The following is a 24,672-nucleotide window of genomic DNA, read 5'->3' on the forward strand; positions in this document are numbered from 1 at the left end:
TCCGTGTACTACCTATCATTCCCATGGTCGCTGAACGATCGCAGTGTGAGAGTACTCTCTAGATATTATAAGGAAACTATGCATGCCACACCTTGTTAGCTTGGATGCACTTCCGGAAAGTGCACTTCTGCAAAGTCCTTCGACATTTGATTATTCGCAATGTTCATACAATGATGTTTCGTATACTACGCCGAAAAATTCCCCTTCAGAGACACAAAAATTCCTTATTATTCCCTGCCAGTGTTGACGAAATCCGCAACATATTTCCCTGAACACCAGTACTAATTTGCGCCCCCGTTCACGAACACACATACTAAAATTACGCGTGTTTCACGCACTGGCACCTTTTGAAATCATGACTAGCCCCTCCACAGCCACACAAGAAAAATATCACATTAAAAATTCATATACTGTAAATTGTGGGCTTCAAGTCTAACACCAATGCTGAACTAGAAACCGCTTCACGTAAAATCGGAAACAAATCTCAAGGGCTATGCTTGTGTTGTGCACGCGCAATAATGGACTACAGCAGATGAACCCGTATTGTGACTGCTAATTATCGGTCGTCATAGGAGAATTTAACAATTCCCGAAATCATTTGCACTATCACGAAGATTCCTTTTTTTTCCTCTGGCTCAAAATGGCAGCCGAAAATTCCCCATAAAGGGAAAATTCCCTGCACGTAACATCACTGCATTCACGGACTGTCACGCCGCCTAGCGGAATTCAGGATTGTCCTCTTGAGGATGATCAGTAGGTAGACTCTCCCTTGTTCTGCTGTGCTAGCCTCAGTGTTAACGCATTAACAAGAAATGCACATAAACCACGTTGTTTGTTTCGTGCATCAGTGAATATACCGGAGCATCCGTGACGCGACGAGTCTGATTTGTTCTTGCGAGACGCGAAGTTTTCGAAAAAAAAAAATTCGTGGCAGTGAATTGCGCACTGTTAGAGTCTGATCATGGGTGTGGCACAAACGCTGCTTAACCTTTTGATGGCCAAAATTTCGTTTCAATGAACAACACCAAGAAAACTATCAGGCATGCATAAAGAAATGATAAACTATGCTGATAACGTTTTCAGAAAAAAAATCATGGTTATTTATAGGCGAGTAATGAGTTGTTGCTCCTGAGCAACATGGGGCCCCTATGGTACTACTTTACAGGGAATGCCTTGAGTTGAGTTCATACGTCAATTTTAAGCATGCGAAGGATTAGGCAAGGCGTCGTTGATGCACGGTCGATCAGCAGACACCACCACCCTTCGCAATCCGGCAAGTAATGAGATAGCGAACATTAGCTATCGTTTGGGAAAGTACTGCGGTCCGGTATACATTCACTCGACGATCAAAAGTTCACCCAGTGCAAGCGGCACGGGGCGTGCGTCTTATCAATTCCTATGCGAGTTCGCGGGTTGATCATCCTCCCGCAGCGATCTTGGATTGAACGGCGCGCCACCTATATAGTCCGTGGGTATTGCGAATACCTGACCTCACTGCATGCTTACCGCGATGCTCCTCATCGCCCTCCACCGGCATCCATGACACCGTCGCTCCCACAGAAGCGCCTATGTCGGTCAAGGTAACAGATAGCGGGCGGTGCAGAATGAAAAGTTTCATTGGTTTCAGTGATGCTAAAGAAAAGGTCGGCAGGCAGGCGCCGACTTCTTCCGCGTGCGTTATTAGCGCGCATTGTTAACGTCAGAGTCGCACACAGCATCCTGCAGCAGCCACCTAGTAGCCCGTGGGCATTGCGAATCGGGGCTGCACAAATTACCTTTGTTTATATTAGTACGATGTAACGCGTCCGAGTGCCTGTCCACTTTACTGGACTCTACGCATGCGGCTATTTGGGGAAAACAGTGTACGTATTCAACCGCAACGTCAGAACGATTTTTGGCGCTTGCGATTAACGGTTTATAATCACAATGCGGTCAATTTTCGTGAATTGCTTATCATGAATTATACCACGAAACGCATGTAGTTCAAATTACTCGGCAAGATTTGTTTACGTTGCTTTGTTGTTGTTGTTGCAATGTCACTTGCGCACAGTCAATACGTCATCGTAAACGGACAGGGAGGTCATTTCCTAATGTTGACAAGAAACAACGTGCCTTAACGCAATACCTAAAAAGAGGTAGGTCCTTTATATTCGTACCCACTAGCCGCCCTCTGGGGCATACACACACAACCGCATGCATAGAAATGCACTCGTTGGTTACACGGAGCTAAACTAAAACGTACAGAGGCGACCAAACGTTCTCAGACTGCACAGTCATTGGATTACGTTGAATAATGGCCTAGAAAGTTTTGGGCACATCTGTGCACGTCCGTTGCGTGTCTTTACACAAGCATCTCATTATGCTACCTAACTTGATCGAAGACTCGTAGCATGTGACACATGTAACCATAGCGTCAATAAAAGTTGAGATATAGTTGGTTGGGATTCGTGCCAACCATATTAGATGCCGACCAAATGCCAACCACATGTGATCCTCTGCAGGTATACCTGCAGAGAGTCACATGTTGTTGGAATTTTTGCAATTATGGTGCTTTATCGCACTATACGCGTCGGCTTTCGCCAAGGGACTTTCCCGGCGAGACACAGAGGGCGTTCGCCTTAATAAATGTGTGCTGGCCTTTGTTCCTAACAACGCTACAGTCTCTGGTTACGGTGCGGCATTGCATCCAGCCGTCTAACCATGACGTGATGCCAATTTCTTGCTTTAATCGTGCCGCGTGTTCTTGACGACAGTCAAATCCATCTACACATCCAGGAGATACAGCGTCAGTTATTGATCATTGCTTCCACAGCAACATTTTCTGGCGTTTACCGTTCTTAACGTTGTTGTGATGATGAATAAGTGTTGTTGTGTCACGTGCCGAAGCTACGAAATAATTATGGTGCCATAAGTTTCAGCTACCTAGGCTTCTTTGACGTGCACCTATATCTAAGCGCACGGGCATCTCAGCTGCTGCGGGCGGGATTCGATCCCATGACTTCGTTCTCACTGTGTTGAAAAGCATTTGTTAGGACGCTGAAAACCCTCGAAATTACACAGTGGCACGACAAAATGGCAGCCGCGACCATTGTCATCGTCGTAATAGTCATCAGCCTGACTGCCCCCACTGCCTAGCAAAGACCTCTCCCATGTTTCGCTAGCAAAACAGGTCTTGTGTTTGCCGATGCCATGTTATGCGCGCAAGAAAGCTTTTGTCTCACCATGCACACCTGAGGCAAGGCTTATCGATAATTTGGCGGTAGCACATGCGTGAGCCAGCCATCAATTAACTTGCATAAATATATAATCAAATCTCTTAACAGTTATCTGTCATGTAGACCTACATGCATACCATATGAATAGGTTTGCAAATTTATTTATTTATTTATTTATTTATTTATTTATTTATTTATTTATTTATTTATTTATTTACATATACTGCCGTCTCATTGAGAGACATGGCAGGGGTGGATACAGAATTTGCTCGGAAATCAGGCAGAACATTAAACATACTAGCATACAAAATGAACGGTGAACTGCGTGAATTAACAAGCATATAAAAAGGAAGTTATGCAAATGCGTAGGTAGCAAATCAACAACACATCAAATAACGCTTGTTAGATGACACGAATGTACAAAAATCATACAAAAAATATACGAAAAGCGCATCACTCATTTAGGACTCCGGAGGCACGTGCTGATGAATTCTTTCTGCAAATTGAGCTGGAGGTAACCGGCGAAGTGCGCCGTCTAGACCATTCTATAGTTCGACCGTGGTTGGAAAAAATGAGTATTTAAAACTGTTTAAACCTGGGCGGAAAGAGACAAGATTAAGGGGGTTATAGCTTCGGGTAGCTCGAGTAGGATGCTTTACAAGTAGAACTGGAGCCGTGCTTATTGAAGATTCATGTACAATTTTATGTAAATTTATTTATTTATTTATTTATTTATTTATTTATTTATTTATTTATTTATTTATTTATTTATTGTACCCTCAAGGCCCGAGGGCATTGCAAAGGGGAGTGGTGAACGGAAAATTATACAAACTTGAGTAGTAAATAACAGAACAAGAACGTAATACAACAGTGCAATAAAACAAACGACTAGAAATAGCAGTACATACAATGTAGCAAGGAAATGCTTTGCAAAATTATTAAAAACAAACAAAGTAAAATGACAATAATTCCTGTTTATACAACTTAATTTTTTACAACAATAATGAGGTGCCATGAATTCCAAGTTAAACAATGTTAGCTATAGCCTTTCGAAAAAGTTTATTATCAACTATGGTGACTATATCATTGGGAAGGTGGTTCCATTGTCTAGATGTTCTAGGGAAAAATGAATGATTAAAGGTGTTGGTGTTTCCTGCTTGAATTCCGACTTTGAAGCGATGGTCTACACGGTGCGATAAGTAATTAGGCTGAAAAATGAAGTTATTTGGAAAAAATGGGTGATGGTATATCTTATGAAACAGAGTTAAGCGAGCTATTTTTCTCCGTGATAATAGTGATGGAAGACAGGTTAGCTTTCATTGAAGATATGCTGGAAGTGCGGTTATAATTGGAAAAAATGAAACGAATAGAATTGTTTTGAAGGAGTTCTAGAGAGAAGATCAGGTTTTCGTTGTGAGAAAGGGACAAGCCTTTCGCACATGCGTCAGTGTGCTAGTGTTTCAAGTGATAAATTTTCTGCATGCAAATGAGAAGCGGCGATCGTATCTGCTGTATATGAACCTTATGGCTTTCCTTTGCAAAGACTCCAACTTGGCTACGTCACAAGAGAAGTATGGGGACCATACAACCGATGCGTACTCCAAGATTGGCCTGATTAGGGGTTTCTGTGCCTTTAATTTACAGTCTTCAATGGCATCCTTCAATGCACAATTTAGGCAGAATATTTTACGAAGGGCTTTAGAGTGAATGCGGTCTATACGTTTTTGCCATTTTACGTTATGTGTGAAGGTCACCCCAAGGTATTTAAACTCATCAACGTGTGTAATATTATTTCCACTGTAACCGTAATGAAAGCGTAATGGCTGAACCCTATTGGTAAAGTCATAGAGACTGTCTTCGTTAGATTAGTGGATAGTTGCCAGAAATCACTCTATGTACAGAACCTACAAAATATCTCATTTAATAGAAAGTCATCAGCACTCTTGGAAGTTACAGAATATAGAACGCCGTCATCTGCATAGGCGCGAAAGTTTAACTGGCGAGTTTTGAAAGACCTTCACGATGTCATTAATATAGATAAATAAAAGCGGTCCCAATACAGAGCCTTGGGGGACGCCGAATTTCACTTGCATGGGCATGCGTGGGCATGTGCATGGGCAGAAGTTATCGTGCCTTCTTTTTTTTCTGACGTTGTGCGCATTTTCAGTTGTTAGTATACACTTGTGGTGTCCTCGCTTCCTTCTTGTGTCTGTGTTTACACTCACTGTATTTTAGAATGATGGTATATAGCGGCTACATCTTACCGGTGCTTACCTACAGATCATAGATGCGAAAGCTTGCGAAGAGGGTCAAGTTTAAATTCAGGACGGTGCGTCAATTCACGTAGGAGAAACTGATAGGTCTAACCTTACAAGACGGGAAGAGCAGAGTGGGTCAGGAAACAAAAGGACGTCTTACTCGAAATGAAGAAGGAGAAATGTGCATGGCCAGGGCGTGTAGCGGGAAGGTAAGATAATCGCTGGTCATTGAGAGCAACAGATTAGAGCGACCACATAACGGTATTATGTGTAGTCTGGTGCTGTGCCAACTATAGTTCGAGAACTGTAGGGGTAGGATTAGATCCATGAATACTGAGGTCACACGATAACGAATGCTACGCTGTATACATTGCGTGTCGAGGCGATACGAATATCAAGTGAATACCGTTAGGCCACGCAAGAGCTAGTTGCGCTTGGGTGCGGAACGACAATTAGGTGATCATGCTCACTCGTTAGCTTCGTTCATGGTCGATCCCATGAGTCAAGCACAAGAATCACCGCAGAAGCACTGCGGTGATTCTTGTGTACATGGTTAACCAGTAAAACTGAAACGTGCTTCCCCGGCTTGTATCACGAGCTTGGGACTGCGGAAGTGTCTTCTGCTGTTGCTTTTGATCGCTCTATCACCGCATTTAAGATATGTGCGCTTGAAACTTTCATTTCGGTGGCGTTAGGTTAAGTGATCTCAAGCTCGGGCGGATACCAACCCTGTAGCTGTGTATGCTGCCCAAAAGCGAACATGAACTTATAATGCTAGCGCGGATGTCCTTCAGGGTAGCGTACGTATGCTATCATAACTTCTATCCCTATCGGATGACATTCTTTCCAGCTTCTAGCCATATGCAGGTTCGCTGTAAACGAGGACTTGGTAGCCAATTTGGTAAAACATTGACTGACCACAGGGCATGTCTTTCCTTGCTTTTATTTCTTCCTCTCCATTCAATTAGCGTTTGTCGAAACTCACCCAGTTACATCCAACGACTCTTTCAAAGGTGGATAGTTTGTTTTTTCTTTTGTTCGTAGTTTGCATATTTGCGTATGCCAGCTATATTGCGCACAGAGGCAACTAAAATGAGCGAAAAAAAAATAACGGCGTGGCCAACGACGCTTGAAGTAAACCTCGGGCGCAGGTCTTATCGTCTGGGCACCTATACCAGAACCACACCTACGGTCAGCGATGCAGTTGTCATCGCCACTACTATCGGTAGCGACCACTGCGACGGTGCCGTCGACCTGGCCGCGAAAGGGGTGAACTTGAACGAGCGGTAAACGACTCGGTTCCCCAGGGGTTGCAGCTGACGCAGATTTCCCGCGATCCTGTACTTGCAGCCGCCTGTGTAGGTGTACAGGTTGTTCCTCAGCTTTGTCAGCTGTAAGGTGAAAGCATGAAACAGAAAATCTTCGTTAGAGCATGATGAAATGAGTACGAAGATAGATAGATAGATAGATAGATAGATAGATAGATAGATAGATAGATAGATAGATAGATAGATAGATAGAGAGATAGAGAGATAGAGAGATAGATAGATAGATAGATAGATAGATAGATAGATAGATAGATAGATAGATAGATAGATAGATAGATAGATAGATAGATAGATAGATAGATAGATAGATAGATAGATAGATAGATAGATAGATAGATAGATAGATAGATAGATAGATAGATAGATAGATAGATAGATAGATAGATAGATAGATAGATAGATAGATAGAGGCAAGTTAGGCAAGTCTCAACTAATACAGATTTTGCATGACACAGGAAACAGCTTGTGGCTGCTAATGAACATTGAGACAACGAATGAACACAATTTTGTTGGCTAATATTTTTATCAAGTTGAGGATACTTGTTTACATGAAAACGAAGTAGTGTATCACATTCAATGGCATCCAATTTTGTTTAGAAACACCACGAAGTGGGAGAGATGTGACGCGGCACCGCGAAGTGAGACAGACAAGGGCGCTCGCCTGCTGCTCTCCGATGGCCACGGTGCTCCTGAAGACCACGACGAACGCGTCGCTGGTGCACGGAGGGAAGCTGAGCGAGCCGAGGTAGATGTAGTAGTGCTGCGTCGTGTTGGGCAGCAGGTAGGCCAGGGGCATCGTCACCTCGGTCTTGTTGCCGCGGAACGTCATGTGCTCCGAGGCGTTGATGAGCGTGTCCAGGTACGGATTGTTCTCCTCCTGCTTCTGCGGATGTTGCAATTGCGACGTCGTTGAAACTCGATTTGACGAAATGACAACCATGCGCGAATTATTATTTTTTTTTCATTGAGAAGTTGGTAAAATTGGGAGATATATTCGATCCTTTCTACGTGATAAATTCTAAACTATAGCGGCACCCATAAGCTAACACCGCGTTGTTGTTTTTTTGTTTTTTTTTTTTTGCTTCCAGCCCACGCTTGCTTGTGGGAAAAAAACTTGTGACCTGATTGGCACATTATAATGCCTTATTGCTATAGCGCGGCTCAGTTTGAGCAAGAAGAAGAAAGACAACAGCGAAGCATATAAAGACGGGAAATATGATGAGTTCTTATCCTGTTGCCTGTCTTTCCTTTCTTAGCTGTTGCCTTTTTTCCATGCTCTAACTGAGCTGCCCTATATCCATACGACAATATAATGCACCCACTTTCTTAATCTGCAGTACTTGTTGATTGGTGTAGTTCCAAATGCCGCGCCAAATGCAGCCCCAGTACTGTGAAACCTAAAAGAGGGCGTAGCATGGGCAGCCCGGGAATTCCCTTGGCAATCACGTGCTTGTCGAGGTGGTGGCGCCCTCTCTAGCGCAGCGTGGGTATTAGCTCAATGTTTGAGAAACGTTTTTTTTTTTTTGGGGGGGGGGGCGGATTGTAGATAAGTTATTGCGATTAAATGTTGGTTGTTTATGTAGTTCACATTATCTTAGAACGCGTCTCTTCATTTTATGTTGATCCTGAGCACTGATAGCCTTGTTTTAGGCCTGTGTTGGCGACTGCGTGACCATGCGACACAGAAAGCTCTACTCACTTCAAAGTCTTTCAACATGCTCGTTCGATCAGACGAGAGTGAGCTGATCAAATTATTGGCTCGGACAACCCTCGGAACTCTCGGAGCTTTTGTAGCAGTTACCTCCAATTGGGAGAGCGAAACACTCTGGGCGCGTGTTCGTAATCTCTGGGCGCGTGTTCTGGGCGCGTGTTTGCAAGGCACTGCGCCGTGCTCTCGACCGGGTTGCAGAAATTAGGTGCCTTTTCTCATCTTCTAACCACTACCACCACCAGCTTAGCTCACCTCGAAAAGTATCACAAAAATGGCCAGTCCTTGTCCACGACGGATGCATTCAGTAGGCGTGGGTTTCTCCGAGGACACCAGTAGTTGGAGCTGGAAATTACGCAACAAGGCGGAAACCATCTTAGCACTTCGGTTATCCACACAGTTGGTGAGGAGGGGAGGGGGCGAGACTTGCTGAAGACCTTGGCTATTTTTGCAAAAAAAAACTATTTTAAATCATTGTTGAACCCCCCCCCCTTCCCACGCCTCTATAAGGATTTCTAGGGGGGTGGGAGTTGTCTGGGCTCTTGCGGCACCCCTCCTGATCATACGCACCTGAATAGGCAACAAAATTTTAAAGACCAGCTTTGAAAGTGCGTTCACACTGCGCCTTCAAACTGGTGCAAGTGGCGAAAACCAACATAAATCCACTTGCTTTGCCGCTTGTAAGTGGCTGAAACACCACACCACGAGCCAGACAGGTTTTCCGCCACGCGAAAGGGGACTTTCCGTTTCACGGGAAGCCGTACTGGCCGTCCTAGCTTATAAGGCCCATGACGTGATCAACTGGCCGCAATTTCAACATGGTGGGCATGTTGTCGGCAGTGGTTCGCATAGCCGCTATCGCAAACTGCCCAAGCAGCACGAGAAAAGGTGACAACTTTTACAAGGACGCCTTTTTCAAGAACCTAATGTGAATTACGATTTTGCTGAAAAGGCTGGAAGTAAAAGGTGAAGCAGCGAGTCGGCGTAGGCCTACGTATCTCGCTTTTGCACAGCCGGACGAATATGCCGCTGTGTCCGCTTATGTAATTGCTGCTGGCGTCTCTCCCGAAACAACCGTATAAAAAGGTGAAAACTGTTTTTTTCCCAGCGCTTTTATGTCTAATCTAAATTCAGTACGAAATTAGATACATAGCGAACGAGTAAAATGGTATCGATTCCCGAAGGGGTGAAGGCGGCGGCATGCAGGAGGGGCAAAACAAATGTGAACGCATGGAGTAAAAAAAAAAGGAGGAAGCGTGACGTCACGTGGGCAGCCTCGGCAAGCCGTGCCGTTTTCAAACCAGCATCGTCGGCCACACAAGTGCCACCTTTCACGCAAATTCACGCCAGCAACGAGACTTGCCGATACTTCGGAGTACGGCGCTCGGTAGCTTTTCTGGTTCGTCACAGACCGGCTGGCTCACGCAGGTGCATGGTTCACAAGACGGAGCAACACCGAGAGTACTGAAATCTTGATTGATATGTAGGGCTTAACGTCCCAAAACCACTATATGATTATGAGAGACGCCGTAGTGGAAGGCTCCGGAAATTTCGACCACCTGTGGTTCTTTAACGTGCACCCGAATCTGAGCACACGGGCCTACAACATTTCCACCTTCATCGGAAATGCAGCCACCGAAGCCGGGATTAGATCCCGCGACCTACGAGTCAGCAGCTGAGTACCTTAGCCACTAGACCACCGCAACGGGGCGTGAGTACTGAAACCTGCAGCAAGCTATGACGTTTTGATCACATGCCGGGCCAGACGAGGTGGGGTTCACTGTGTGACACAATGCTACCTCCTTTCTTTTTTTCTTCCTCCATGTGTGAACGTCCTCGAGGCGGGTCAACATGATTTTCCGGCCGCTATGGCGCATTCGATCCCTTTCTCTTCGCTTCTCAAGTGTGAGTGTACTAGACATCGAATGTTCCAGCAATTGGACTGGATTCGCTTGCACTGCACAGTATATGTTTCAGAATCACATTCATTCAATTGTACTGTACAGTTGTAATAGCGCGTTTTAGAACAGACAGGAAGCCTAAATGCAGGGCTGTCGGTCCTAGCAGTGGGAATGTACGGCTTTTAATTTACGCCTCGTGGTAACTGCACAACGTTCAACACAACGCTAAACACAAACAAATAATGCATGACAAGTGGACACCAGTGTGAACTGTACCTGTTGTCAATTACGCAGGTGCAAGAAGAAATACTTGTTCTTTAGATGCGAAGCATCTTATGGTCGAGATCAATCCGGTGTGTGGCGTGACCACTCTTACTGCGCATGCGCATCTCCCAACTCCTCCTCCCCCCCCCCCCCCGCCTCTGTCACCTCGAAACGCCGACACAGGCGGCGTCTGCTGGCCTACCCTCACTCCCCCTCTCTCTAGGCATCCGTCCCCACGCCATTTACACCCAATTGCGCATGCGCGTCTCCTCCCCCTCTTTCTCGCTTCGCACCACCGACGCAGGCAGCATCTGCTAGCGGATTTTGTGATTGAATAAACCGACTGCTCGTGCTGCCTCACTGCTCACTGGCCACCCCGTATATATTATGGGCACTGGATCTTGACCTGCAATGTAGTGCCTGTGGAAGATTTCTCCTGTGCGTTGTTGAACAATTAAGATTCGCAGCGTGCGCGTTAACTAATGGTGGACTGCGGATCTCTTTATCGAATTGGAGTCTTCTGTTCCTCATTGCCCATTAGCAGTGACTGGAATGTTTCAGTAGGAAACACAGATCCATCACTGCGTGATTTGTCCCTCCCTAGGTTTTTCTCTTGCGCAACGTCACGATGAGCGCCAGTGCTAACGCTGCCACGAGTGTGAGCGTTAGCGCCCACTGCTTCGCATCCACACTTGGTTCCCTTTGGCGGGAGATAGTATAATTTCTAACTTCGTTGGTTTAACCTCGCCCTTATCGGTGTTTATCTGGAGTTTGCAGTCATGCAAAAACTTGAATTTGATGCCCTTGTGAGTTCGTAGAGATATTAATAGCGAGAGTGTAAAACATTGCATTTGAGTAACCAAGTATGTTCGAATTACTCGCCATAGCATTGAGGCACTGCGGTAGCAGTGTGACATCTAACCTACAAGTGTGCTGAACGAATACCGTAACTTGAACCAATATATTGAACGAAATGCCATGATGAATCAATATTGTACGGTTTGTTTTTCCAACCACACAAAAAGTAATTCCAAGATAAAAAAAAAGGTTTTCTGCCTACTTTCAATGAGCACGAGAAACGACGGAAATGCATGGGAGAAATGACTCAAAACGAACACGCCCCAACGACTAACACATCTGAAGGTAAGAAAGGAAGATAATTTTGAGTGTTTATATCATTGACACAACATTAATGAAAGGCAGCTGATAGTGAAGCCAAGAAAGGTTTTGGAGACGTTACTTGTGCTGTCATGTGATTGTGATACGGATGTGACACAGATGTTATACGGAATAATTGTTACAGATTTGAAGAAAGTAAGGTGGTCGAAAATGGAGCGTGCCGCCGACAAAGACCGACCCTGCAACGTTCGAATTACGCGTTTGATTATTCGACGTAAATATTGTCGAAATATCGGCTTTCCAAACTCCTTATGGCGTTTTTGACTGGGTTGGGAACGTCAAAAACAAAGGAATTTAATGGTTATCTTTCATTTTGCTTCTAATTTTGGCAATTTCTATAACGTATGAAGATAAATACAAAAAATGAAAGGAAATGCTTTACAGAATTTCGGAATTTTCGAAATTAAAGTGTTATCGCATTGTCTTCTTTATGCTTTGTTTGTGGTATGAATAGATGACATGATGAATATATGTCGATGCGAAGTTTCACTTTTTTTCTTATTTTCGTATAGCTAATTTCGTTGTAGCTATGCAAACTATTTTATCTTTTTTCATTCGTAAATCATATCACATTTATTATCATTGTTTCCACGCATTAGGTGACGCCTTAGACGGTATTATTAAAGACACCAGCAGAGTAGCCCAGTGCTTATGGTGCGTGACTGCTGCCTACACAAGGTCCTGTAATCGAATCCCGGACGCAAGCGGCCGCGTATAGATGAAGGCGAAATGTTCTAGGTCATCGTTCTCAGGTGGTGGTGGTGGTGTTGCAGCAGGCGGGGTTAGCCTGGCCTGCATGGCCGGCAATTGTTCCGCCTGAGCATCTCCTGAATTTGGAAATTGTCACCACGTGTGAGACAGCCCAGTGTCTCGCAGGAAGACCAACGAAATTCGTTGCACGTTCCTCCTAGTTGATCTCGGTTCAACTCTAGGTCAATTAACATCAGATCAATTATGGGGGACGCCGTAGCGCTCACCGCTACGGCGTCCCCCATAATTAAATCGTGGTTTTTGGGACGCAATACCCTCACACTTCATTATATGTTCTAGAGACGTGGCGTACACAAAATATACATTATCAGGCCGTCAGCGATTTTGCGCCCTCTGCTTGTAAAAAAGGTCATGAGCGAAAAGTTTGCAGGGAAGTGTGTGGCCTCTGCGATCAGCTCCGGCAACGCGTGGCTGCCTGGGCCAGTCGCAGAGGCCACGGTGAAGCGGGTTGCATCTATACCTCGGCGGCGAAGTTCTGGTCGTCGATGGTGTGTTCTGAACCCCGTGGGCTGGTCTCGTTGCCGAAGTGAAAGATGCCCTTGGACATGTTGTAGCGCGCGGGCAGCGGTCCGCCGTAGGACTCGAGGTTGGCGTTTATTGGCGTGATGTACACTGCGGTATCACATGAAACGGCAAGCTCCCGAATCAAATGCACGGTGCTGATTACTTATTATGAATATAGCTATTCTAAAGTGTACTGGGACGGAATTTAGTCGCCCGAGCGCACTTTCCTGCCTGATTGACGCATGCGATGGCCGCTGCAGCGGCGACGCTGCCATTTACCATTCTTCAGAGTTTATTCTGAATCTTCTCAGCAGCGAACATGGCATACGGAAGTGTAAAGCGTATCAAGTTGCGCACCGACGATGTTTTAACATGATTGAGACAGCGTTTGCAATTATTTATTGGACATCGTACAACTGCATTGGAGTGTTTGAGCCGGTTGCATGATTTCGGGTCCTTCGCAGCAAGCAAAGCCCATTCGATGACGCTAACTTCTTACGCCCGGTGTGCCATTGCGGCATTAAATTTTGCAAAGCTATGGCTATTCGTGAAACCGAATGTTCACGGGGTGTTCACCTGATGTTCGCTATCATGATATTAGTTCTTCTAGTTCCGATGTTAGCGGCGCATAGAAGGAGGACGAACGAAGAGGAGACAAACAGAGCGCTGATCGCAAAACATGCGATATCGATGTAGGGTTGGTGTTCCCTTAGCTGCATTTTTAGCAGCGAAGTTACTTAGTCTCTCACCATGTCCGTTGACGCCATTGTCGTTGCTTCCCATCAGACCCAAACACAGGTGTCCCATGTAGCGTACATACAGCGTTCATAACGTGCATACCAGTTTAAAATAGACCGTGCTTTGTACGCGCAACTGTCTGTCCGCGCGTCCAGCCATCCGTCCGTCCATCTGTCCATCCTTTATACTAGTCAGTGACTTCGACGTAGAAATTATGGACCTTAGGAAATAGCTTCGCTCCATCATTATCAGCCACTTCGTATATCTGCAGTAATATTTGGATAGCTCCAGAGCTCTGTGTGTTTCCTTTTTGTTAACCCGCTTTCCACCCGCAGGTCGCGGGATCGAATCCCGGCTTTGGCGGCTGCATTTCCGACGGAGGCGGAAATGTTGTAGGCCCGTGTACTCAGATTTGGGTGTCTGGGTGGTCAAATTTCCGGAGCCCTCCACTACGGCGTCTCTCATAATCATATAGTGGTTTTGGGACATCAAATCCGACATATCAATCAATGAATTCAACCCGCCTTCCACGCGTGGTGAAACATTGAAACTATGCAGCGCCAACTAGACCAATGCTCAACCTTACTCTTCTAGTTGACTGTAGTTGTGGTATGCTAGAAGCTGCTTGGCGCATACCCGCGAAGTGGTGCGCTGCTGATCCCGGTGTTTCGTCAAGCTTAACCAGCTTCTTTATATATCGCGCCACTTAACCATCGAAGCTGAACAAACTGTGGAGCAGAGCTTTGGATTGGCCTCACTCTGCTTGGCTTATGGTTGAGTTCAAGCTGCTGGTTCGTCTGTCTCTGCTGGTGCTCGGATTACGCCCTAGTCCTCCTAAGCTGAAGGTAACATCGAAGTTGCTGGAGTATTGCTTCCGCTTTTCTCGTTCGTAGATCTCCGTCTAAAGCTTTGCGCTGATATTTTACTATCGCTTCACTAATCTGACTGGTCGTTTGGCGACGCTGGCATTCTGGGGCAAGCGTGCATTAGCGTCCAGAGCATGCAACCCACTCGGCGCCCATGACGGGAAACGAAACCTTCATTTATGATCTAGTGGCGCTTTCTATGGACATACCTTGGTATTTACTTGACTTATATAGCACCCTCTTTCCCCCTATTGTGGTGTTGCTTTGACTTATAGCATCGTTTTTTTACCCATTTTGGCATTTACTTTGTCAGTACCATCCTATTTATAACTATTTTGGTACTCTGAGCATGACGCCAAGCGATGGCATGAGACGACAGCCCGAAGGGTACACCTAAGGTGCTCCACTCTTTAAAGAAGATGAGGCCGTCCGTGCGCGATGTGGTAAGACTGCGTCATTGAGATCGCAGTGAAACGTCTGCGTGAGCTTGGAAGATCTTCATTAGCGCGTGGTGTCACGGCTTGGTAAAGTGAATTGTTATTCCACGGTACTTAAACAACTGTGCTCACGCGCGTGTCCTCCGTTTTCGATGGTGAAGTGGAAGGGCACATTGTAGCCGAGGAAGGAGATTGGTCCGAAGCTCTTGAAGCTGGTCTGCAAGAAGTTGATGTTGATCGGTGACTGGCCCGAACTGCCGCACGCGCTCTCGAATGCCGGCCAGCCCGCCTCGTCTGCACAATCGGTACAAGTCTGGTTACTCGATGCATCGCGTACGACATCAACGTGTTTGGTCGTGCTTGTGACAGCCATCGATGTTCACATTGTTAACTACATAATCTCTTACCTAACCAAAATATTTATTACCCACTTATTACGTGGCTAAAAGCATCGTTCGCACGAGTGTGCGACGGCTATTGACTTAAAGACATGTTTAGAGCACCCAGTTGTATAGTTTCGGTTTCACAGAACACCGAGCTAGGAAGGAGCCATTCCAGCGGGGAGGTAAACACAGTTGCCCACGTGACCAAGGAAAACTGTGACTGGCGCGTGCAAGAGCATATGCGCGAGTGGGCGCTGCACTCACAGACGGCACAGACAGCCCACGCAAAGTCGCAGGCGCTGTGCAATATTCACAGTTAGTGAAAGCTCAAGGTGCGCGCCAAGCAAACAGCCAACACAAACTGGTGACGCAGGTCTGTTTACATACCCGCCATGTCGGCGTCGCGAGGGGCTCCTCATTCCGCTCAACTGCGCGGCATGTACTTTGAAAATGATCTTATATATGTCCTAGGTAATATTTGGCCCTTGCTATTTCGTAGGTGTTGTGTATGTTTCTAGATAAATGCACCTCACTCATTATATCGCCATCGAAACTTTGTTCTTCACCTATCGGCCCGGAACTACGCACGAAAGCTGTGGTTTTGTCTTCGGTTCACATAGCAATATTTCTCTCAAATGCGAAGTGTACTGCTTGGGAAGCCAAGAGTTATCACTGTGTAGCTTTGGGATACGTAAAACGTTTCATAGACGGGTCCCTGGGTGCCGCCATAGGCATCTTTGGGCTGCACTAAACAAACTTCACCATGACCCCCCCCCCCCCCCCCAAATGCACTACCAGGTGGGGACGCAAGCCTTTGCCCATCAGCGCGTAGCACTGTATGGCGGCTCTTTTTAGATGCGAAGTAGCTTATGGTCTGGCCTGTCCTTTGTCTGTTGTCGTAGCCATATTAGTACTCAGAGCACCCACTGGATGACTCTGCGGTAGAGCGCTCGCTCCACACCGGTGCGTGCTCTGGTATGAGTGGAGACCTCTAGCAGCGCTGTGCTGCTCTGTATAATAAAAGCGCTACCTTCTCGCACTCGCACACACACATTAGTATAAATGGTGATACAAGCATTAGTGCGGCGTAGGCGAGGGCTCACAAAGCGGCTATGTGAGCAACCAGGTTCGTTTATGGTGATGAGTAAAGAGCACATCTTTAGACTACATTTAACTCGATAGGGTTAGAGAGCTCTTGTCGCATAAAACCTGCCACTGGCGTCGACCCCGTTGGTTGTGAGCGAAAAATCGTCTGTGCGTTGTGAGCGAACAATCAAGTTACCGAGATAGCCGTGGGAGGCCACTACTTTTCCACGCGTGCGCGCGCGATCACACTGAAAAATATGCGCGTTCAAAGGAAAAAAAAAGCGCTCAAGCTCACGAGGCGTGGTAGTTTTTTGCCCTGCCACCCCTCTCTTCTTAGCTTCCAGCGCTTTCGTTGGGACGAGAGAAGAGATAATGCAATGGCAGCATGCGACAACCCTTTGTAACTCCACTCGCACTGGACAGATTCTTAAAATTTTAGCGGCATTAAATTCGTGAGGCAATACGCTCTTCTAGTGAATTCATTCCATGGGTGTTTCAAGGCCCCTTTAACGGATTTTGACGACAGGTGTCACAACAAAAACGAGCCCATTCGGCGATAATAGCGTGCTCTATAGTCCAATCTACTGTGTGCGTGTTTGTGTGCGTGCGTGTGTATGTAACAAAACGTATTATTAAGTATGCACTTAGCGGTTGAAGGGTGCACTAAGTGCCGGATTTCGCTATCGCGTTCAACCCTTAAAGGCAAAGCTTAAGGTTCCCCCAATTTTTAAGTCGACCCTTGGCTGCTTCACATACGACCCAGGGTTCCCTTTACGGGGAAATGTGCGTAATTTTTTTTTATTTTGTGAAAAAGTCTATACTTAGAGATGAATTTTTCCTTTCTTTTTCTTTTCATTAACGGCCAGAGAGGTCGTTAACGGAAACAAACTTGGACCATTCCGCCTAGCTGATCGGCCTCCTTCAGTAGCCATCCTCCTTCAAGATCAATACATTCACTGAGAAGAAAAGATGACGGCTTTCGCCTTCGAGTTGCCTGAGGCGAATTCATGAATGGCACTGTGAGCGTCGTGGGGCAGTTGACGCTAGAATAAACCGGTTCACTGACCTTTCATAACAACGCCGCGGATGCCGTACGCACGACACGGGCATTCATCCAACAACGTTTGTACAAACCAATGGCGCTGCTGTCAACAAACGCGCTTATCAACGCAGCGTGACGCACGTCGGCACACTCACTCACTTTTCGTATCAACGCTCTCCGCCCTACTCGTGTTTCCGCACTGCGGTGTCTTGTAAGCCCACCTTGTGCCGTCGCAGTACTCGCCCCCTGCACAAGGAACGCAGACGAAGTTTCGCTGCTTCAACGCAAAGCACTACATCTACAGAATTGTATGCGTTTTAACCGTATCGAACCAAAATAGTGCATCGCCATGCAAATGGTACTTTCGATATTTATAAAATACCTCAGTTGCACATGACTATGCGTCAAAGTGAAGGCCACTTTGCGCTGTTTTGTACGTAAATTAAGTGATTAATAGGCTAATTTGGGTAGTGTATGGTCTGGTCTGAAGCTGTGTACATCGTCAACATATCACCGAGAGTGCGATTAAATCGTTCTGTGAGGCCATTCGTCTACGGGTAATATGCTGTCGTCATGCGATGAATCATGTTGCACTGAGCGAGCAAGGCTTGAATGGCGTCAGACAAGAAAACACGCCCACGGTCGCTCAAAAGTTCGCGGGGAGCACCATGGCGAAGAACGAAGTTGCGCAAAATGAAAAACGCATCTTCCCTCGCGGGTTGCTGCGGGTAATGCTGCGGGTAGTAACGCGTGAGGTGGTCCACGCCGACAATTATCCACCTATTTCCAGAGGACGACGTGGGAAGTGGTCCGTATAAGTCGATACCGACGCGGTCAAATGGACGCGCTGGACAAGGCAGAGGCTGAAGTGTACCGGCAGGGCGTGAAGGTGGGGCTTTACGTCGCTGGCATGCAGTACAAGCACGTACGTACTTGCGAACAAATGTGTACATGCCGCGCCAGTACCGCTGACGTAGACGGTTGTACGTTTTGAGAGTGACGGCGTGAACGCTTTGCGGGTCGTTGTGGAAAGCTGTACAGATTTCTGAACGCATGTGGTTGGGTATCACTAAGAGCCACCTCCAACCTTCAGACGTGTAATTCCGCCGATAGAGGAGGTCGTCTTGAATAGCGAAATGTGTGGCTTGACGGCGGATAGTTCTTGAGACCAAATTAGCTGACGGATCAGTCAGAAAGGCGAGGAGTTGGGAAATCCACACATCTTTGCGTTGTTCCGATGCCATGTCTGTCAAGTCGATTGGTGTTGTGACAGCTGAAGAAGGTGACGAGGAGGTTGGGTCAGCCGGTAGCGGCGAGCCGGATAGCGCATCAGCGTCGGAGTTCTTGCGGCTAAATCGGTATACAACACGAATGTCGTATTCCTGTAGACGAAGCGCCCAACGACCAAGGCGCCCCGACGGGTCTTCGAGCGATGATAGCCAGCATAGAGCGTGGTGGTCCGCAACGACTTCGAAAGGGCGGCCATAAAGGTATGGGCGGAACTTCGTCAAAGCCCAGACAATTGCGAGGCACTCTTTCTCCGTGACGGAATAATTACATTCAGCTTTCTTGAGGGTTCGACTCGCGTAAGCGACCACGCATTCTTGGTATCCTGGTTTTCGTTGAGCCAATACAGCACCAAGACCAACACCACTGGCGTCGGTGTGGACCTCCGTAGGCGCATCGGGGTCAAAATGACGTAGTATTGGAGGTGATAATAACCGCCGAAGCGCGGTGAAGTATTCGTCGCACTCTTTTGACCAAGCAGAAATGCCTTTGGAAGTTGTCAATAGGTTGGTAAGAGGCGCGATAATGGAAGAGAAGTTCTGCACAAATCGACGAAAGTATGAGCACAGGCCGATAAAACTTCGAAGCGTCTTGATGGAATTGGGCTTCGTATAGTCGGCCATGGCGCGGAGTTTCGCCGGATCCAGGAGAACACCCTCTTTGCAGACGACGTGATCCAGTATAGTGAGCTGCCGTGCAGCAAAATGGCACTTCTTGATGTTAAGTTGAAGGCCAGCAGAGGTGAGACACGTGAGAATAGCACGAAGACGAACAAGGTGAGTAGAAAAGTCGCGAGAAAAAACGACGATGTCGTCTAAGTAGCAGAGGCACGTGTTCCACTTGTAGCCGCGAAGGATGGTGTCCATCATCCGTTCGAAGGTAGCTGGGGCGTTGCAGAGTCCAAACGGCATGACGTTAAACTCATACAGCCCATCAGGTGTTAGAAATGCAGTCTTCAATCGGTCAGGATCAGCCATTGAAACTTGCCAATATCCTGAGCGTAAATCTAAAGAGGAGAAATATTCTGCTCCTTGCAAGCAATCGAGAGCATCGTCGATGCGTGGCAATGGGTACACATCCTTCCGAGTTATCTTATTGAGCCGGCGGTAGTCGACACAGAATCAGATAGACCCAGCCTTTGTGCGCACAAGTACAACATGGGACGACCAAGGGCTCTGCGATGGCTGGATGACACCACGCTTGAGCATATCGTCGACTTGTTCGTTGATAATACGGCGCTCTTCTGCTGAAACTCGATATGGTCTTTGGCGTAAGGAAGTATGAGTACCGGTGTCGATGCGGTGCGTGATGTTCGCTGTGCGACCCAAACATAGTTGAGCGCAATCGAACGCAGAACGGAACTCTCGAAGAAGGGACAAGAGTTCGCGTCTTTGTGTCGGCGATAGCTCAGCGGCAACAGAGGGCTGGAATGAGTCTGGCGCGGGCAGTGTGGCCACAGGTGGCGTCATAGCATTGAGCTGGAGGTCAGGTGGGTGTTCAGCAAACTCCAGAGGGCGCAAGAGGTCAACGTCTTGATGTTACCCAAACATTCTCCGCGAGGTAAGGTAACTGGCAACGATAGCGAGTTCGCAACGAGCATGGCGGTAGCACCGGATTCCACGGTGAGTATGGCAAAGGGCAGGTGTAGACTACGGCGGCGGGTAAATACGTCAGACGGAGTGAACAAAACAGTTCCGGCAGGAGCGGCCGTACAGGTCAGGGCTACAAGGGTGGATGTTCTCGGTGCTATTTCTGTGTCTGCAACAACGACAAGTTTGTAAGCTTCAGAAAGAGAATCTACCAAACAAGAGCTTGGCAGCGGTGTAAGGGCAACTTCTGCACGTGAGCAATCTATGATGGCCCGATGACACGAAAGAAAGTCCCATCCAAGAATGATTTCGTGGGAGCATGATGCCAGCACAAAAAAAATTCAATGGCATAAAGTTCACCTTGGATAATGACACGTGCAGTGCACACAGCTGTAGGTTCTATTCACTGCGAGTTGGCCGTGCGAAGCATCAGGCCCGAAAGAGGCGTCGTCACCTTTTTCAACTTGCGGCATAAGGTCTCGCAGATTATGGAAACGGCGGCTCCTGTGTCGATAAGCGCTAGTGCGTTGGTCCCCTCAACAGTGACGTCGATAACGTTTTGCGGCGAGAAAGATGGAGGCCTTAAGCAGTTCGAATGGTATGCAGCTGCTGCCTCCGGAGCTGCAGCGATCAGTTTCCCTCTTCCGTAGCAGGTCGGCGACGCATAGGTGACAAGGAGCGTCGTTGGGGCGATGGTGACCGATGGTTTGCGAAGAGTCGATGACCGTCAGTGGTGTACCTTGATGGCGTCCTAGACGACGACGCAATTGGCCTGCCCACGGTGTCAACTGGAGGGGTATCTCGGCGACAGTGGCGGGCGACGTGTCCAGCGATACCACAGGTGAAACAGATGGGCCTATTATCCGGCGTCCTCCAAGCGTCTGCTCGACGGTAAAATGGAGCTGAAGATCTCGCGTAGGGATACGGCGCAGCAATTGGGGTTGTAGGCATGACATAGGGTGGCGTGGCAGGTTGAGCATACGGCATACGCTGTTGCGTAGGCCGAGCAGCGACGGCGGCGTACGTGAGAGGCGTAGTGACAGGTGGTTGCTGATGCATTGGTGGAAGGGCCTCAGCGACTTGGGTTCGAATGGCGTGTTGGAGGTCCGGTGCCAAAGCTTGCGCGGGCTCATGTGTCAGTGGCAGCGGTGACAGCTGGAACGCTACCTCTTCGCGGACGAAGTCCTTGATTGTCGAAAGCAGCGGCTGCTGATCGGTAGGATGGGCAGCTAGGTGCAAGCTTGCAAGCGTGTCTGGCGTCGTGAGGGCTTGACGAGCAATTGCGCGCTGCCTACGCAATTCATCGAAGCTCTGACAGAGAAAAACGAGCACAGCAATTGTGGGGGGATTTCTCGCGAGCAACATCTGAAAGGCGCCGTCGTCAATGCCTTTCGAAATGTGCCGGATTTTTTCTTCCTCAGGCATGGTAGAGTTGACGCGGTTGCATATATGCAACACATCTTCAATGTAGCCCGTGTAGGTCTCGCCTGGTTGCTGCGCACGGTGACGTAAACGGTGCTCGGCTTGAAGCTTGCGTGCCGCAGGTCGTTCAAAGACGTCCGTAATGGCATTCTTGAATGCATACCACGTAGGAATGTCAGCTGCGTGGTTATTAAACCACAGTTGCGCGGTGTCCGCAAGGTAGAACGTGACGTATCCCAGCTTACTTGGGTCGTCCCATTTGTTACTTGCGCCGACTTTGTCGTACCTCGCCAACCAATCTTCGACATCGGACTCAGTGGAGCCCGTGAAGATAGGAGGGTCTCGTTGAAGATACACGGTGCCGCAAGTGACGTGGACGGTCGAAGGTACCACCTGGCGAGGCGTCTCGGTGGCCATGTTCATGTCACGTAGAGGGGGAAGCTTGCGGGAGCGAAGTTCCAGGTTTGTACGGGAGTCCACACACCTTCACCAGATGTTACGTAGTTTATTTACGTATAGACCTACTGGAAGGCCAAGGAACGCCAGAAGAGCGACGAACGTCAACAGGCCAAAAATACAAAACAAGCGCAAGCTCGGGTCGCGCGTGTGCACCAACGCTGTGGCTTGCCGTTTCTTGCTTCTTCGTCGTCGTTCGCATAGTTCCCGACACCACAAACTTTCATGACACATTATCACGGTTATCACTAATAACTGGTTTCATTTCATCCTTTAGCTTTTACCTTTTTCAAGTAATCGACAATTTGCTGAAGGTATTCCTGAGCGTTGCGTGTCCATCAGTAAACATTAGTAGGACATATGTTTTGATGAGTTGTTTATGATTCGTTTTAAAAAAAGCACAGTATCTTCGTTCATCCTGGAGTTGCTGCGCTGTTTTCAAAAAGTATCAGTAAACAACTGGTTTGTTTCCCCAAATAAACAATGTTAACTACACCGCGGCAACGCCTGTACAAATTTACCGAACATTCTACTCCATAGAGTAGCTCTAATCGGCCTGCAATTCGCTGCTAACCACAACTCACATCCCAGTGGCGTCAGGGTGCGACCGGCGACGTACCGGCGCAAAGACCTTCTCGACTGCTCTGAACCCTGGAAGGACCAGCCGAGCAGCCACACCGTCACAAGCACCGATGACGTCGGTGCTCCGCGCGGTCCGTGGCAGGTCATGCCTGAGGACGCATCGGATGATATTGAACTTGAGACTCTGGTTTCCTCACGAAAGAAATCAAGAGCGTAAATCTCAAGCTATAGAAATGAGTGGTCGAGTGTCACTAAAAGCACGATCTGATCACTCTCACGTGCTACTGCGTGCGGGACTTCGTGTTGATCTCCATCACGTGGGATTTCTTATGAAGAATGTGTGTGCAAGAGCATGCTTGGATTTTTTTATTCATGCGGTCAAGTCTGTCAGGATCGAATAAACGTCCTATAGCTAAGCACTCCACGCCAACTACAAGACTGCTACTACCACTGGTAAGAAGTTCCTTAACAGAAAGCTCAACCATGTTTATGTGAAGACATAAAACCTTCAGTCAAGAATTGTTGCATCGGAACTTATTTACAGCCACGATGCATATTCATAGCCACGCATGAAAGCACCGTTAATATTTTTGTCACGTCCCAACGCATTTCCCTTGAGTGACAAACCACTTAGTCAAAAAAAAAGTCTGCTTATGAACATCTATGGTCACTGGAACTAATCTGTAACCACTTACACGAAGGTAGCATGCTGAATGATTTCGGACAGTCGCTGGTCGAGATCAGGAACCAAATAAACGGGCAGCTTGTTCTTCTTCTTCTTCTTCTCTTCATATCACAGCTCATAACCAGTGGAGGATTGATGATGTTCGTAATGGTGACGTTGCTGCCGCCACCATCGCCACCGCCACTGCCGCTGCTGCCGCCGCCGCCGCTGCTGCTGCTGCTGCTGCTCCTGATGATGATGATTACGATGATACTTCTAACATAACTCATACCCACCCAGTGGATTGGCTAAGAATTTATTATGTGAATTTGTGAGACATTTGAACGATATCGCATTCTTCTTTCCCGGCACGTGAGCTTGACAGCGATGGTGGCGATGCCAGTCGTCAAAAGTAAAAGTTGGATTCATTGAGCGTCGTTGCACTTCGAGAACGCATCGCCATATTTATCTGCGAAGTATACTGAAAACATCCTGCGAAATGGCGCAGAAATCTTAGCCCCTGTATCACGGACTGAACACAGTGAAGAATTAAGTAAATAGCGCAGCTGATAGTACTGTATTGTCATTACATTGCTTAACTGTGCTATCTGTTTGCCACTATATGCACTGTTTAACGAGTCTTCACGATGTGAAGGTGTTTCAAAATTCAAAATTGGATCGTATATAGTGAACCCGACGTGAATGGCGGAGTTTAGCCACTTTCAGTGGCACATACCGTCTTGGCTAGTTTATATACAGCTGCTTTATTTCTATCGCATCAATGTTAAAGAGCCATATCACAGAATTTGCGATGTCAGCATCGGCGTCAGTGTCGGCGTCGATAGTTGCGAGTGAAGAAAAGAAATAGCGTTGTCCATAAGCGAACACTTGAGATAGATGCCGATAAATAAATAATGAAAATCTTCTATTCGAGTAGTAGTAGTAGCAGTAGTAGTAGTAGTAGTAGTAGTAGTAGTAGTAGTAGTAGTAGT

At 47.2% G+C, this 24,672-nt stretch overlaps 1 protein-coding gene across 1 annotated transcript; it reads right to left on the reverse strand.

Moving 5' to 3' along the window:
- Nucleotides 1–6,591: 6,591 nt before the first annotated feature.
- Nucleotides 6,592–23,163, reverse strand: LOC142802840 (carbonic anhydrase 1-like). The gene is made up of 7 exons (XM_075887896.1): nucleotides 23,019–23,163; nucleotides 17,840–17,926; nucleotides 15,302–15,463; nucleotides 13,085–13,236; nucleotides 8,765–8,854; nucleotides 7,463–7,684; nucleotides 6,592–6,864 (listed from the first exon to the last, which is right to left on the reverse strand). The coding sequence occupies exons 1-7, from the start codon at nucleotides 23,161–23,163 to the stop codon at nucleotides 6,643–6,645; spliced, it is 1,080 nt and encodes a 359-aa protein (XP_075744011.1). The 3' UTR covers nucleotides 6,592–6,642.
- Nucleotides 23,164–24,672: the final 1,509 nt, after the last annotated feature.

The sequence above is a fragment of the Rhipicephalus microplus genome, chromosome 3 (genome assembly GCF_043290135.1).
Source record: "Rhipicephalus microplus isolate Deutch F79 chromosome 3, USDA_Rmic, whole genome shotgun sequence".
Classification (NCBI taxonomy): Eukaryota; Metazoa; Arthropoda; class Arachnida; order Ixodida; family Ixodidae; genus Rhipicephalus; species Rhipicephalus microplus.